The sequence below is a fragment of the Palaemon carinicauda genome, chromosome 38 (genome assembly GCF_036898095.1).
Source record: "Palaemon carinicauda isolate YSFRI2023 chromosome 38, ASM3689809v2, whole genome shotgun sequence".
In the NCBI taxonomy this organism is placed as follows: Eukaryota; Metazoa; Arthropoda; class Malacostraca; order Decapoda; family Palaemonidae; genus Palaemon; species Palaemon carinicauda.
In genome coordinates this window covers 5,054,244-5,069,674 of record NC_090762.1, presented here as the reverse complement: position 1 = coordinate 5,069,674, position 15,431 = coordinate 5,054,244, and the positions used below count along the sequence as shown (strand labels likewise).

The window sequence follows — 15,431 nt, the reverse complement described above, 5'->3', positions numbered from 1 at the left end:
GATCTGTCTGACAATGCTTCGGTCAGTCAGCAGCTTTGGTTCAGTGCCTTAGTCAGAGCTGTAAGCACAGACATTCAATCCTGCCCTGTCTGGCCGCTCGTCAAAGCAGCCTATAGCTCTAGATTCTTGACACGGAACCATGGGGTCCTCCACCCATTATTATTATTATTATTATTATTATCACTTGCTAAGCTACAACCCTAGTTGGAAAAGCAGGATGCTATAAGCCCAGGGGCCCCAACAGGGAAAATAGCTCAGTGAGGAAAGGAAAAATAAAATATTTTAAGAATAGCAACAGCATTAAAATAAATATTTCCTATATAAACTATAAAAACTATAACAAAACAAGAAAGAGAGAAATTGGATAGAATAGTGTTCCCGAGTGTACCCTCAAGCAAGAGAACTCTAACCCAAGATAGTGGAAGACCATGGTACAGAGGCTATGGCACTACCCAAAACTAGAGAACACGGGTTTGATTTTGGAGTGTCCTTCTCATAGAAGAGCTGCTTACCACAGCTAAAGAGTCTCTTCTACCCTTACCAAGAGGAAAGTAGCCACCGAACAATTACAATGCAGTAGTTAACCCCTTGGGTGAAGAAAAATTGTTTAGTAATTTCAGTGTTGTCAGGTGTATGAGGAGAAAGGAGAATCTGTAAAGAATATGCCAGACTATTCGGTGTATGTGTAGGCAAAGGGAAAGTGAACCATAACCAGAGAGAAGGATCCAATGTAGTACTGTCTGGGCAGTTAAAGGACCCCATAACTCTCTAGCGGTAGTATCTCAACGGGTGGCTGGTGCCCTGGCCAACCTACTACCTCTAAGAGGAAAAGAGGAGTTTCCGACGCGGTCACTTCCTCGAGGGTGAAACTGACTCCGATCAGGCCATCAAGGCTAGTCCCTCCGGTATCTCCCCAGGGATACTCTCCCACCTCCCCTCCAAGGGAGGCGCATGTGGAAAGGCCCTCCTCCATTCCACCGTCAGAGGAAACCTCTCTTCACGCTGAGAGTCCCCCACAGTAAGAGATCAGGAGGGACACAACATCCAGGCCTTCGATGTTGGTGTCTTACCTCCTTCCTCGGAAGGAGCCAAAAGACTCCCAAGACCCTGCCAAAGTCCTCTACCAGGACTACAAAGACGGAGACAGCCAGCCACTCGAGGGATGTCCGCGACCCACCCCGGGAAGAGCTCTCAGGGATGGAAGATGGAGACTTCGCTGCAAGTACGATGTCAGAAGGAGAGCAAAAAGAGCCAGAACATGCATTCTGGCAGGTCCTGACTCTAATTAGGGTTCTCAACGGGTTTTCCGACCCAGAGATACCTCCTCGGGAGGGCAAGGACACTGTCTTAAACTGTGTCTTTGGCACCCAGAAACCCTCATAGACCAGTTCAGCCCTGCCCTGGTCTCAAGGGTTGAAGGGTGCTAGGGCTAAGATCGCCCAACAGCTCTCCGAGTTTGCCTCCTACAACCGTTCCGGCTCTACCAACAAGCTCCTCCCACCTCGTGTACAACAGAGGAGGAGCTTTGAGATCCTGGAGGAGCCCAGTCCAGCTCTTACTCTTCACCACTCACTGGAAGAGCTAACGAAGGGGATCTCTCTTGAGAGACACTCCAGTCGGCAGTCACTTTCGGCGGCCGAAGTCCTTAACCAGGAAAGGTCACAAAGTATGCGATGCAGGCTACTTCATGGCTGGATATCTGGTTGAGGGGACCTTAGGAATCCTGGTACGAACTGAGGATTTCTCCAAGGAGCGTACCAGGAAGGCAATGGAAACCTTCCTTGTCTTAGGCACTCGCACGATCGAGTTTCTTGCCCACCAAGTTTCGAACTTGTGGGCAAACACCATCTTGAAACGTCGAGATGCGGTGTCTGAGAGACTCCACCAGCAGGTCCCCAACGTCGAAATAACTAGGCTCATACATTCCTCTCTAGAGGGAGTCCACCTGTTTAAGCCTAAGGACGTAGAACTTGCTGCTGAGAGGTGGAGAAAGTCTCATCAGGACTCGATCCTCCATAGGGCTTTGACATCCAAGCCCTATAAACCTCCAGCACCTCAGCAGTCCCGTCCAACCAAGACCATAACGATGAAAACAGCAGCGAAGACAGTGGTGTCTAATAAGCCCTTTCCTGCCAAGGACAAGAAAGGCAAGAAGTCCTCCAGGGGAGGGAAAAATCCTAGAGAGAGTAGCCAAGGCCGCAAACACTAGGATAGGCACTCCCCCTGCTTCTCCACCAGTGGGGGATGCCTACAAAGTTGCTTGGACAGGAGGAAGTAACTCGGGGCCGATCCCTAGACAATCTCCGTGATTCGTTTAGGATATCGCGTCCCATTCATAACATCTCTCCCTCCCCTGACCAGGAATCCAGTGTCAATAGACTCCTTTGCCATGGGATCGGCAAAAGGGCAGGCCCTTCGGTCAGAAGTCCAGACCCTGTTGAAGAAGGGCGCTCTCCAAGAGGTCCTCGACGGGTCCTCAGGCTTCTTCAGTTGACTTTCTTGTAAGAAAGGCATCTGGAGGCTGGAGACCAGTCATCGACCTCTCAGCTCTGAATAAGTTTGTCAAACAAACTCCGTTCAGCTTGGAGACGGCAGACACGGTCAGACTAGCGGTAAGACCTCAGGACTTCATGTGTACACTGGACCTAAAGGACGCGTACTTCCAGATCCCAGTCCATCCGTCTTCAAGGAAGTACTTAAGATTCAGCCTAGACAACAGGAAGTACCAGTTCAAGGTGCTGTGCTTTGGTCTTTGCACAGCACCTCAAGTTTTCACCAGAGTGTTTGCCCTAGTGTCATCTTGGGCACACAGGATTGGCATCCATCTCCTCCGCTATCTGGACGACTAGCTAATCCTAGCAGACTCAGTTTCAACCCTTCTTCAACACCGAGACAAACTTCTGAGACTTTGCCAAGATCTGGGAATCATGGTAAATCTCGAGAAGTCATCTCTGCTTCCTACACAGAGACTGGTATACCTAGGCATGATTATAGACACCAATCTCCACAAAGCCTTCCCATCAGACGACAGGATAACAAGGCTGAGAAGGGTCGCAAGACTTTTTCTCAGACGAGTAGAATTTCCACCCCAAATGTGGTTACGTCTTCTCAGTCACCTTTCATCACTGGCTCATCTAGTTCCCAATGGTCTCCTCAGGATGAGATCCCTCTAGTGGAGACTCAAGTCCGGGTGGAATCAGACTCGCGATTCCCCGGACATCCGGATCCCCATGGGATCAGCGGAACTGACGGACCTCGAGTGGTGAGTGGCAGGCGAGAATCTACGAAAGGCAGTGGATCTTCTCGTCCTCCCCCCGGATTTGATGCTGTTTTCAGACGCTTCAAAAAATGGGTGAAGGTGCCACGTGCTGCACCACACAACCTCAGGCCTCTGGTCAGAGTCAGAAGAGTATCTCCACATAAATCTCCTAGAGGTGAAGGCTGTCTTTCTGGCCCTTCAACAGTTCCAATTCCTGGCGGGCCACTCAGTGGTGGTGATGGGCGACAACACCACAGTAGTGACTTACATCAACAAGCAAGGAGGTACTTTTTCGCAGCACCTATCCCATCTAGCAGTAGAGATACTGAGATGGGCCGAGATCCACTTGATACCACTATCGGCACGCTTCATTCCCAGCAAAAAGAATGTGCTCGCCGACAACCTGAGCAGAGCATCTCAGATAGTGAGTACCAAGTGATCTTTGGATCATCTAGTAGCCAACAAAGTCCTGACTTTGTGGGGTTCTCCGACAGTGGACCTCTTCGCAACGGCCCTGAACTTCAGGCTCCCGTTGTATTGTTCCCCAGTCCCAGACCCCAAGGCTCTCTGGCAAGATGCATTCCAACAACGGTGGGACAACATCGACATTTACGCTTTTCCACTGTTCTGTCTGATGAGGAGGGTACTCAACAAGGCCAGAACATCGGTCAACCTTTCAATGACCCTCATAGCTACGCTATGGCATCAAACAAAATGGTTTCCGGACCTTCTGCAACTCCTTCCATGACACAATCTACTCAAACAACCACATGCCAACATATTCCACAAAGCCGTAGCTTCGCTACGACTTCACGCCTGGAGACTATCCAGCATCTCCTCTCACAGATGATTTTCGCAACAAGTTGCGATTAGGATATCTGGACATCTGTGAAAGTCATCAGCAGTAGTCTACCAGGCAAAGTGGAAAGTCTTATGTGGTTGGTGTCGTGGAAGGGGTATCTCTCCTCTCGATGCCACTATTCCAGCAATAGCGGAGTTCCTCGGGTATTTGCGTGAAGAAATGCGCCTGTCAGTCTCGGCAGCAAAAGGCTATCGCTCAGCCTTAAGCCTCGCCCTTAGACTGAAAGGAATGGACATTTCTTCATCACTAGAACTTTCCTTACTCATACGGAGTTATGAACTTATCTGCCCTCTGTCTGAAGTGAGACCTCCCCCATGGAACGTAGTTCGAGTTCTCAGGTCTCTTAAGAGACCTCCCTATGAACCATTACGCCAGGCAACAGGTCGCCACCTGACTTGGAAGACGATGTTCTTGCTAGCTTTGGCTTTGGCCAAACGAGTCAGTGAACTTCATAGTCCCTCATACGACATTGCCCATTCAAGGGGATGGGGAGAGGTAACATTCAGGTTCGTCCCTGAGTTTATTGCGAAGACTCTGAACCCGGCAGGAGCGGATCCAGGATTTGACTCCTTCCTGATCTCGAGTCTTTGTTCTGTAACAGATGACTCAGACTATCTCTTACTATGTCCAGTGAGGAGTTTGAGGCTGTACCTTAAGAGAACAGCCGCAGCCCGTTCTCATGTGCCTGCACTATTTGTCAGCACAGGAAGGACCAAGAGGAGGGTCACCAAGAACACCATCTCAGCATGGATTCGTATGGTCATAGATCATGCATTGAATCCAGACCCTCCTCCTTCACGTCGCCCCAGAGCTCATGATGTCAGTGGCATAGTTACGTCCCTGGCGTTCAAGAGAAACTTCTCAGTGACACAGGTTCTTCAAGCTGGGATGTGGAATCGTCAGACCACATTCACATCCCACTACCTGCAAGATGTAACCCACAGGAGACCCGATACGTTCTCTATCGGTCCTGTGATGGCTGCACAACAGCTGGTTTAAGACCTCAAGCTCCTTATTGGACAAGTAGCAGAAGGTTGAGGGCATTGTTACCCGGTTTTAGTCTGCGTGAATGAAAAGGTTTGACTGGCTCTCATTCTTTTCTTCATCCTCCCCCCCTCTTGGGGAAAGCAGCATCCTGGGTTCTCTGCATAGCTGACCTCAAACCACTGCAGGTAAACCATGCTCCCTTGTGTACCTAGTATTAAAACTAATACTGTTGCGTCTCCATACCCTGGCGAGGTGGTATTGGGAAAGTCTTGGTTTCAACAGTTTTTCCTTCTAAAGACTCTAAATAACTTTACCTGGACGGTCACACTTCTATATATCTCAACACACAGCTTGCGTAGGCCGCAGACCTTGCGTAGCAAGGTTTTAGCGAGGTGAAGGGACTCCTTATTTTTGAGTACGGACATACTCAGATAAGGAGCCCCCAGGTAAACCCAAAAAACCAGATTGGCAGGGACGTCCACCCTTCCTAATGGGTGTGTCACCCCTAATAAATAGCGTGGTTTGTATTCCAGTTACGGAACAAATGACAAATTCGTAGATAATTTGTATTTTTCCTAACTATACAAACCTTAGCTATTTATACAAACTTGCTCGCCAATCCTATCCCCCTTGAATTCCTACCTACAAGCAAAGTGAGCTACATTACAGGTGTGTGAGTGGGAGCGGTAGCAAACTACCCTCCCCTACCCCCCACTAACTAGCGGTGTGGGTAGTTAACTCTCGCTAAACTTTAATGGCTCGTCATTATAGCTACGTCGAAAGTAATATACTGTAGTACCCCTAATAAATAGCTAAGTTTTGTATAGTTAGGAAAAATACAAATTATCTACGAATTTGTCATTTTTTTTTTTACTTTTCCTCCCAGTGTGTGTGTGTCTGCATCCTTCTTGCCAGCCTTGGGTACCTTTCCGGGTCCTGAGGGCCGCACCTGTGGTACCTTCATTTCCGAGGAGAATACCGATCCTCACCAACTTTGCCCGGTCTGCTGAGGACAACGTTGCGACGAATCTAATAAGTGTGTTGAATGCCGGGAGTGGTCTGCCTCCCAGTGGGAAAGGTACGGCCGTTGGCGAAAGAAGGCTAAGCGCAATGGTTCTCCTTCGAAGCAGAAGAAACCAAGGCTTCTTCTTTCGCCTCCTGACCTTCCTCCGAAGCTCGTGCTCAAACGGTTTCCTCCAGGGAACCATCGAGTTGTAGAGTAGGCTGATCACCCCCCGGACAACCTCAGTCCTTGAGAAATGGTGCTGCTTACCCTAGTGATGTGGCCTAGGCTCTCCCCCCAAGGGATTCCGTGTTTCTATTTCCTATATTACAGGTTTGGCTGTCCGAGTTTGCCCGTTCCTCCCTCCAAGGAGGCCCTGCTGTAGCTGTTTCATCAGGGCTCTGAGCTGCAGCGTCGGAGGTCGACCCCTTGACCTTGGTCAACGTGGTGGTGTCGTAGGTATCGTCTACTGCTCGGCCAGCAGACGCTGTTCTTGCTTCATCTTCTGCTGCCGAGGACTGATCTCCCTCTGATGAACATCTTTAGGGGGTGGAGCAAAGTTCAAGGCATGTCTCTCCTGCGAGTGTTCCCCTCTCTTGTTCGCGAGAAGGAACACTCATAGAGATTCTTCTTCGGAGGCCTGCTCCTGATCCTAATGTTCACCTTCGGCGCTTTGGAGGAACCTTCTCGTCCTGCCTCTGCTGGTTCCCAACCTCCTGCTTCTACGACTTGTCTGCTCACCAATGAACTCCAGTGTGCAACTCACCTTCAAGGGATCGTTTGCGATCCCCTCCTGAGGATGTACGCCCTTCAAGAGGTCACATTCCTCCTTCAGAACATCTTTCAGCTGTTCCTTGACCATCCGTTCGTCGATCGCTTGTTTGCCGATCTCCTACTCAGCGTTCGCCTACTTGTCAGGCTCCTGCTTAGCATTCGCATGCTCCTCAGGCTCCTGTTCATCTTCCTGCTGCTCGTCAGCCTGCAGTTCGTAGTTCGCCTGCTCATCGATACCCTGCCCACTGTCGGGATACTCCTATAGCTCGTTAATCGTCTGCTTGTCGGTGTTCGCTTGCTCGTCAGGCTCCTGCCCAGCGTTCGCCTGCTTGTCAGGTTCCTACCCAGCATTCGCCTGCTCATCAGACTCCTGCCTAGCGTTCGCCTGCTCGTCAGGCTCCTGGTCAGCGTTCGCCTACTCGTCAGGCCCCTACTCATAGACCTGCTGCTCGTCAATCTCCTACTCACCGTTCCTCTCCCATTGGTTCTTCTCCGACTCAACAAACTCAGGTTCGCCATTCGCCGACTCGCCGGTCTGTTGATTACATTTCTCCGTTGCTTGACCGTATGGTTTTTCCAGCATTGCATATGCTTCGGTCGCCTACGTGTCAACCCTGCCGTTCACCAAAGCAGCTTTCTCCTCACTGTTCTCCAATGGCTCGTCGATTGCCAACTCGTTGATTGTCGGTTCACCATCCATCCTCTCATCAGATGGCTGCAGTTGACCCTACGATTTTGCATCAACGCTCCCCAACACACAAGTGTTCAGCAGTACGGCAGTGTTCGCCAGCGATTCAGCAGCAGTGTTCGCCAGCGATTCGACGTCTTTCATCGCTCCAGCGTTCGGAAATGCTTCCACTTTTGATTGCACCTCAACGCTCTCCAACGCACCAGCGTTCGGCAATTCGTCAACGTTCTCCGACATCAGCGTTTGCCTGCGAAGGTAAGTAGCCACCATCAGCCACGCGAGGGTCGCCAACCATTGTCGACCTCTCAGCAGCAGGATTCGCGTAAAGGTAAGATCCTTGCCAGGTCTCCTCCACCGAGAACTTCGGTTATCTCTCCAAGGAAGGGCAAGGTTCCTTCTCATCATTGACCGTCGCCCTCATTTTTTCCACAAATATATAACAGCACGACCGCCAGGGAAGGAAGAAAGGGGCAAGCTGCAGGTTTTCAGAATCCTGAAGCTGTCGGCCTCACGGAAGGAACCAACATCGACGCTTCCGAAGTTTTCCTCTTCGGAGATGAAGACTCCTTGGAGAGACCCTTCGGCATTGTTCCCTTCAGTGGAACTCTTGGACAGCACCTCCATCAGCAAACAGCTGTGGTTCGGAGCATTAGTCAGGGCGGTATCATAGGCCTTCGGCCTGGTATTTTATTCTCTCATCCTGCGGAAGTTCCCGGAGTTCCCTTGGGCGACTCTGCCGTATCTGTAGACTCAAGACAAAAAACCACGGCTTATCTCCCCTGAAGAGGAAGAGAGGAGTACCAGATGCTATTACATCATCAAGGATTAAGCTGACTCCAATCAGAGCTTCAAGGGTAGGGGTTGACCATGCCATTCCATCTTCTCTTCGACCTCTTGCTGCCTCGTCACACCATCCGAGAGGTACTCGCAGGGAAGAGTCTTTTTCCGACTTCCCAACTGTGTCCAATGGAAGAAGCTCTACGAGAGGGCACTGTTACAGCTACGGAGCCCGTAGAGGTTCCTAGCCCTCTCTCTACTATTGTCCGTCGGAAGGTCATTTCACCAAGACCTTCAGTTTTGGAGACCTTTTTCCATCCTAATAGGGAGTCAAAATACTCCAAAACAATTTTGAAATCCTCGTCTTGGACTCCAAGATCCGCAAAGGGGTCAAGGCAATAATCAGCCAGCCGAATACCGACCTCGACCCTCCCTGAAACGAGATCTTGGCGGTGGATGATTATGACCATGCTGCTAGCCCAATATCGGACGGCAACCAGAGAGAGTCGAAACATGCTTTTTGGCAGATTCTGGCTTTTATGAGGGCCCTCAATGGGTTGTCAGACCTGGAGAGGGCTCCTCAAGAGGGGAAAGACAGTCCTGGATCGTGTCTTAGACACTCGGAAACCTCTGAAGTCCAGTGCGACTTTGTCCTGGGTCTGTATGTTGAAAAGTGCCCGGCATAAGGTTGCCTCCCAACTTGCCGAATTCTCTGCATCGTTCAGGCTCGTCTCCCAAGCTCCTCCCACGTCCGGGCGTCCAGCAGAGGAGGTATTATGAAGTTCTCGATGAGCCCTGCTCGACTCTTCCTCTCCACCACTTCCTTGAGGAGTTGACGAAGGGGGTCTCTCTAAGGAGGCTTTCCAGTTGTCAGGTTGCGTTCTCGGCCTCAGAGATTGTAAACCAAGAGAATGTGGCAAAGTACGCCATGCAGGCTACTTCATGGCTTGATCTTTGGTTGGGATCCATGGGAATCTTGGTTTGGACTGAGGAATTTTCCACAGAAAGTACCAAGAAGGGGATGGAGACCTTCCTTCTCTCGGGTACCCGTACCATTCAGTTTCTGGCCCACCAAGTGGTAAACTTGTGGGCCAACACCATCTTGAAATGCAGGGACACAGTAGCCAAGAGACTCCATCAACAGGTCCCCAATGTCGAGATCGCAAGGCTCTGGAACTCCTCTCTGGAGGGTTCCTCTTTATTCGAGCCCAAAGACGTAGAGCAGGCAACGAAGAGGTGAAGGAAGTCTCTCCAAGACACACTCCTCCATAGGGCCCTGACATCCCGGACCTATAGGATCTTCAGTAGGCAGACGTCTGGTTCCATTGCTTTCCAAAAGGAACTATTGAAGGTCCAGTAGCCTTCTACTTCGGGCCTCACTCATCCAAGCATCCTAATCCTCCTCCTTTTCAGGCTCCCAAACCTAGACCTCCAGCACCTAACCTTCCGAGGGATCTTTTGGCCAGTACTACGTTCAGTAAGGAACCCTCCTGGTTTGAGGCCCTGGAAAAGGCAGTGCGTCAGGCCATCACGGTTTTTTTTCCTCTGGAGCAGTCAACTACCAGCTCTCCGAGGATTCATTTGGAGAGGTCAGCCTCCCCTCCATCCAACTCCAGACATATGTTTATATTGTTAGGAAAAATACAAATTACTTCCAAATTTTCCATGTTTACAGTTTTGTGAATAGATAATTATTCTGTTTTGTTTTATATTGAACAATTATACATTTTACTTTGCAGTATGTTAGTCTTTCCGTGCTAAATGGGTATTTTCTTCTAGGAGGATCTCACTGTGACTGCAGAGCCTTTAGGCCTGTCCTATAAGAAAGTGCAATGTATGTACAATAGGATTTGCAGTAAAGGGTGATAACCTCAAACCCTAGGTTTTTATTTTTTTGAGTATCTGGTACCCATTGAAATGTAGGACCCCTAAGCTGGAGATGCAGTAAAGCAGATATTTCAGATCAGTCTAACAAGGGGTCTGACTGAGCAATTGGCTAAATGCTGATCATCATATGTAGTCTGCTCAGAAACTACATCAATTTAAGGTTTTCGTTTTATTGTTTAAAGTTTCCATTTTATAGTCAGAACTAGTACTATTTTTGTTTAGAGTATAATGTACTGTACAGTATATATGTGTACAAAGTCTACATTTATATATTATATGAATTTTTTAATAATTATATTTATTTTGATTAATTTTTTTCTCAATATTTTGGCAGTGATCTTAAGCAAGCGAGAACCAGGTTACTCCAACTCATACCTGATGCTAACCATGAAATTGACGTTGTGGAGCCAGCTCTCACACTTTACCTATCTCTCTTACGAGGAACAATTGAAGCTCCTGAAGGAGAACATTCTGGATGGAGTAAGATTCGTCATGCCATAAGATTTCGATGGACTCATTCCATGCAGGGAAACACCCCAGAGTAAGTTTACCAAAAGGGAAATGTTAGTTTTTTAAAAGTGGTTTTGTTCTGACACGAATTCAAACCCTTTCGCTCTTTACAGTGGATATTTTTTCGGTGAATGCAGAAAACTAGCCAAAAGACTTTTTAGCAAGGTGTAACTACCCACCAGTTGAGTGACGCCACTTTTTATTTTGGCTAGTAAGAGATCTGTCTCCCCTTAACATTTTGCTCCAGTGATTACAAACTGGTTAATTCTTTCTGCTTTTTCTTTTCAGAGTGAAAGTGTACTGTACTGAAGATTCAAACCATTGGGGTTTGTCCAGGTGTGGAAGGGCGCTCATGTGGATCCTACATGTCCGTGGTAGAGAAAACCCTCACAACCTGTGTCCTTCCCGCAGGGTCCATTCATGCACCCAGGAATATCCTTGTAATTTGTATATAGTGTGGCCAACCTTTCAATGGTAGAGATTTACTAGATGATGAAGGAAGAAGTCCAAGCGTCACTCTTCCCTGTCGGGTTCATCCTCGAAAGGGAAGAAACTCAGACTTCGTGTTTGTCGGCTCGCTCTTGCCATTCTGACTCTGCTCGACTGATTTCCTCTGGGGCCTTTTGGAGTAAGAGTGATGGCCCTTTGACCTCCAAACAACCTTACGAAGAGGGCTCTGTCACATGCCCTAGATAAGCGCCACCACCCTCGAGCATAGGGGATTTCTTACTGCTGATGCTTTGCAACAGTTGTAGCCTTCCATGGAGATTTTGGATTTACCCTCTAAGGAATGTCTTGTTGAGGCTCTGCAAGCAGGAACACAGTGGGAGCACACACTGCGGTCTCACAGGAACCTTCCGTGTCTGGCAGCAGTAGTCTCCGCACCTACTACTTCTCTTATTTGAGCTACTTCAGTAGTTAGGCAAGAGCAGATGTTGACGAGTACTTCTCGGAGTTTCCCGTCGGGGGATCCCTTCGAGTTGAACCCAGAAACTGACTGCAGCTAGGTTTCAACAGTTGCTTTTGATACCCAGTCTCAGTCTGAGTCTTCTCAGCAGGCTGAGGGTATGCTAAGTTTGCTTCCTCCTCTGTCAGCCGATGATCGCCCTGTCATGCCAACAAGTTTGACTCCCTTCTACTGATTGGTCCCCTCCCAGGGGACCTGGCAAGTAAGTACCGCACTCCTCCATGCCGCCATCAAGCTCTTCAAATCATAGCTTGTTAGAATAGGACAACAAAGGGGTTTGGCAGGGTTTGTCTCACCAGAAATGTTCGCCCTACCAGAAATGTTCACTTTGCCAACAATGTTCATTTGATGATGCAACTGAACAATGAACAGCAGGCAACTAGATCGAACAAAGCTAAGGAAGGGAATACAGGTAGTTGTCGACTTACGACTTCGATTTTACAACCATTTTTTCACTGTGATGACGTCACTAGTCTGTAGGAAATACTGTAGTACACGAATAGGACAACTATTTCCTAAGACAAAATATTTTTCTAGTATAAAAATTAATTAATGGTGTTAGTATTTTCTTTTATTGTTGATATACAGTATCCATTTTGAATAATAATATATTAAGTAAAGTTTTAACACCTGTTGAGTTCATACTGTACTGTATCATATGTTTGGTGACGTTATATTTCTGGAGAAGCTGTGAAAAACTAGCGGGCAAAGGCAAAATGATTGGTTTCCGTTTGATAGGCTTCCGATTAATGTTAGTTTACCCATAATTGAGATATCGAGCAATGATTCAAAGTATTTTATGGGTCTGTATCAGTAGTTATGAGTACTACGGAGCATAAAATTGACTCTACAACTAGGACAGAGTATCAAATTTTATGCGAGTTTCATTTTCTTTATTTCCTCTGATAGTACTGTTAATGGGAGGATACCTGGAGAGCATGTGGCAAGAGATGGAGTTTCCACAGGGCCGAACCTTGGTCAGTCTCTATCCTCCAAGCAGGATACCTTGTCCCATTCACACTTTCTCCCTCCCCGAATTTGCAGTCCAGCAATGATGAGCTCCTATTCATCCGGATCAGCAAAGAAGTAGGCCGTTTGGGCCAAAGTCTATATCATGCTAGAGGAGGACGCTCTCTTAGAGGTCCAGGATGGGTCTCCGGGCTTCTACAGTCAACTCTTACTTGTTGAGAAGGTGTCTGGAGGCTGGAGACTGGTCATATACCTCTCATCTCTGAATTAATTTGTTCAACTAACTCCGGTCCACCATTCATCAAGAAAGTATCAAAGGTTCGTCTTCAACAACAGGATATACCATTTCAAAGTGCTGTGCTTCGGCCTGTCCACGGCACCTCAGGTCTCCGCACTGGTTTTTTCCCTGGTGTTGACCTGGACTCACAAGAACGGCATTTGGCTACTTCGATATTTAGACGATTGGCTGATTTTTCCGGACTCGATAGAAATCCTTCTTCATCGTGACAAACTTCTCAAGTTTTTCCATGATATGGGGATTGTGGTAAATCGCGAGTAGTCCTCTATGTTCCCTACGCTGTAGTGGTTTGCGGACTTGGCTAAACGTAGCACATAGACTGCCTAGTGTCAGAATGCCGATCACACCCCAACTTTTCACTACACAAAAAATATGGTGGAATATCCAGAGATCTGGGCAAATAGTAAACAGTCAAGAAGAACTGGTCATGGGGCACCACCCCTTAATTTTATACTGGGCAAGGGAACCCAGCTAAAACCTCAGAATTTCCTAATATTATTCCTGAGTACATAGTTCTTCAGAACAATGGCATGGCTCTATGATTTAGGTAAGATTTCTTTCTTTATTTCAAGTTAGTTAGGAACATTAGGAGAGGAAGTAAAATTATACATTAAAAAAAAGTGGTGTCTGAGGAGGAAACAGGTTATGAAAAGATACGCTTACTCCTGTTTACAAAAATAAACAAAATTATTTCATTAATGAAGAAAATTAGTTGGTTGAAAATAACACTAATAATGTAAATTTACAAGTTCAATGGCAAAATTTATATTATAAGAAAAAAAAAACTAGTATCCCTATACACTTCAGGCCCACAATAACTAGACTAAAAAAGAATTTGGAAAAAAAAAATAAACCATTCACATGTTGGATACTCCCATATTAATACAAAGTCACCCGGAACGGGTTACAGTATCGAGTAAGCCACACATTAATAAAAAACATTTAAAATACAAAAGTCCTTCAAATTACCATCCTATCAGGTTCTAGATGCAAAACCTATACTGTAAGCATTAACATCACGACACAGCCTCTTTGGTAAAGATAAACATAAGAATGCTTTCAAATATGAGGACACACACAATAGTAACTACACAGGTGATGTGTTAAAAAAAGTTCCATGTTAAATGATATAGCCTCTTCCAGGCAGGCTTTAGTCACTCATAGTAAAGCAAACTACGATTACTCCTTTTAATTTTAAGGAAGACACTGGAATCGGGATTAATAAGGCCATTAAGTTTGTAACGTAGATTTTCTCACAAAAAAAAAACTCAAATCATATGATCACAACCGTGAAATCTTTATACGTCCTCATGATCTAAGCACCAGCACCTGTGTAAAAAGTGCAACTAAGGCCATTTTTCCAAGGGGGTTTTGACACTTGGTTGGCTTCATATCACAGGGTATACCTTCAGGAGGAGAGTCATGGAAGTCAGGTTTCACCGTCGAGTAGTTATAGACACGAATGAAAGTTGTAATCATCACAGACAACTCGCTTTCTTCTTTCTCAGCCATTGTTTGCTCCCACCCAAAACTCCGTTCAATATTCAGTAAACACCACCAGTAATTATGTAACAAAATGCAGTAATGAATCGTCAACACTATCAGCAAGGACAAACTGGGCACTTTCAAATTCTTCAACAGTGCCTTGTCGGCAGTATTCTCAGTCTTTCTAAATCTAAAACCTTATTTCTAAAACCCTACGGGGTGTAGGGATTGCTGCCAGCTACCTGGTAAAATAACAAAGAAAGGAATTTTGAGAATGATGGACAAGAGCTCAACAAGTTATAGAAAATATTAATAAAAAATCTGAAATAATTTTTATTTTTCCTAGCTATACTTTTTTCACAAAGCAGAACCTGGTATATCTCAAAATAGATATCGACACAAAGCTACGCAGTCTTTCCGTCCTTAGACAGAATAGACAAGACAAGTTACTAGCTTGACTGGCAGAAGCTACTTGGTCAAATGTCCTCGTTAGAGAGGCTGGTACCCAATGGCCATCTTCGTATCCGTTCTCTCTAGTGACAACTGAAGACCTTATGGTTAGCACAAAGACCCTCTGAACCTCTGGGTTCCGATAGGGTTAGAGCAAATGAGAGACCCGAGTTGGTGAGTGTCAGACACCAACCTCCTTAAGGGAGTAGACCTCTTTCCTCCCCCAAAATTGATGTTCTTTACAGATGCATCAAAAGAGGGGGGGGGGGGGGGCACTTATATGTTGCACCATACAGTCTCCGGATTGTGGTCCGAGTCCGAGCAACAGTGCCACATAAACCCTGGAAATGAGGGCAGCCTTTCTAGCCCTCAAATAATTCCACCAGTTCCTTTCAGAACACTCCGTGCTAATGAGCGACAACACCACACTAGTGGCTTATGTAAACAAACAAGGAAGTACTTTTTCACAGCCCATTTGACATCTAGCTCTGGAAATATTGAGATGGATGGAAGAC

At 46.9% G+C, this 15,431-nt stretch overlaps 1 protein-coding gene across 1 annotated transcript in view; it reads left to right on the top strand.

The window, feature by feature from the left end:
- Window positions 1-15,431, top strand: part of LOC137630396 (BRO1 domain-containing protein BROX-like) — a 95,282-nt gene that overhangs the window by 20,792 nt on the left and 59,059 nt on the right. Inside the window, exon 2 of the mRNA XM_068361844.1 lies at window positions 10,572-10,778. Coding sequence (XP_068217945.1) covers window positions 10,572-10,778 — 207 coding nt within the window. The remainder of the gene's footprint in view (window positions 1-10,571; window positions 10,779-15,431) is intronic.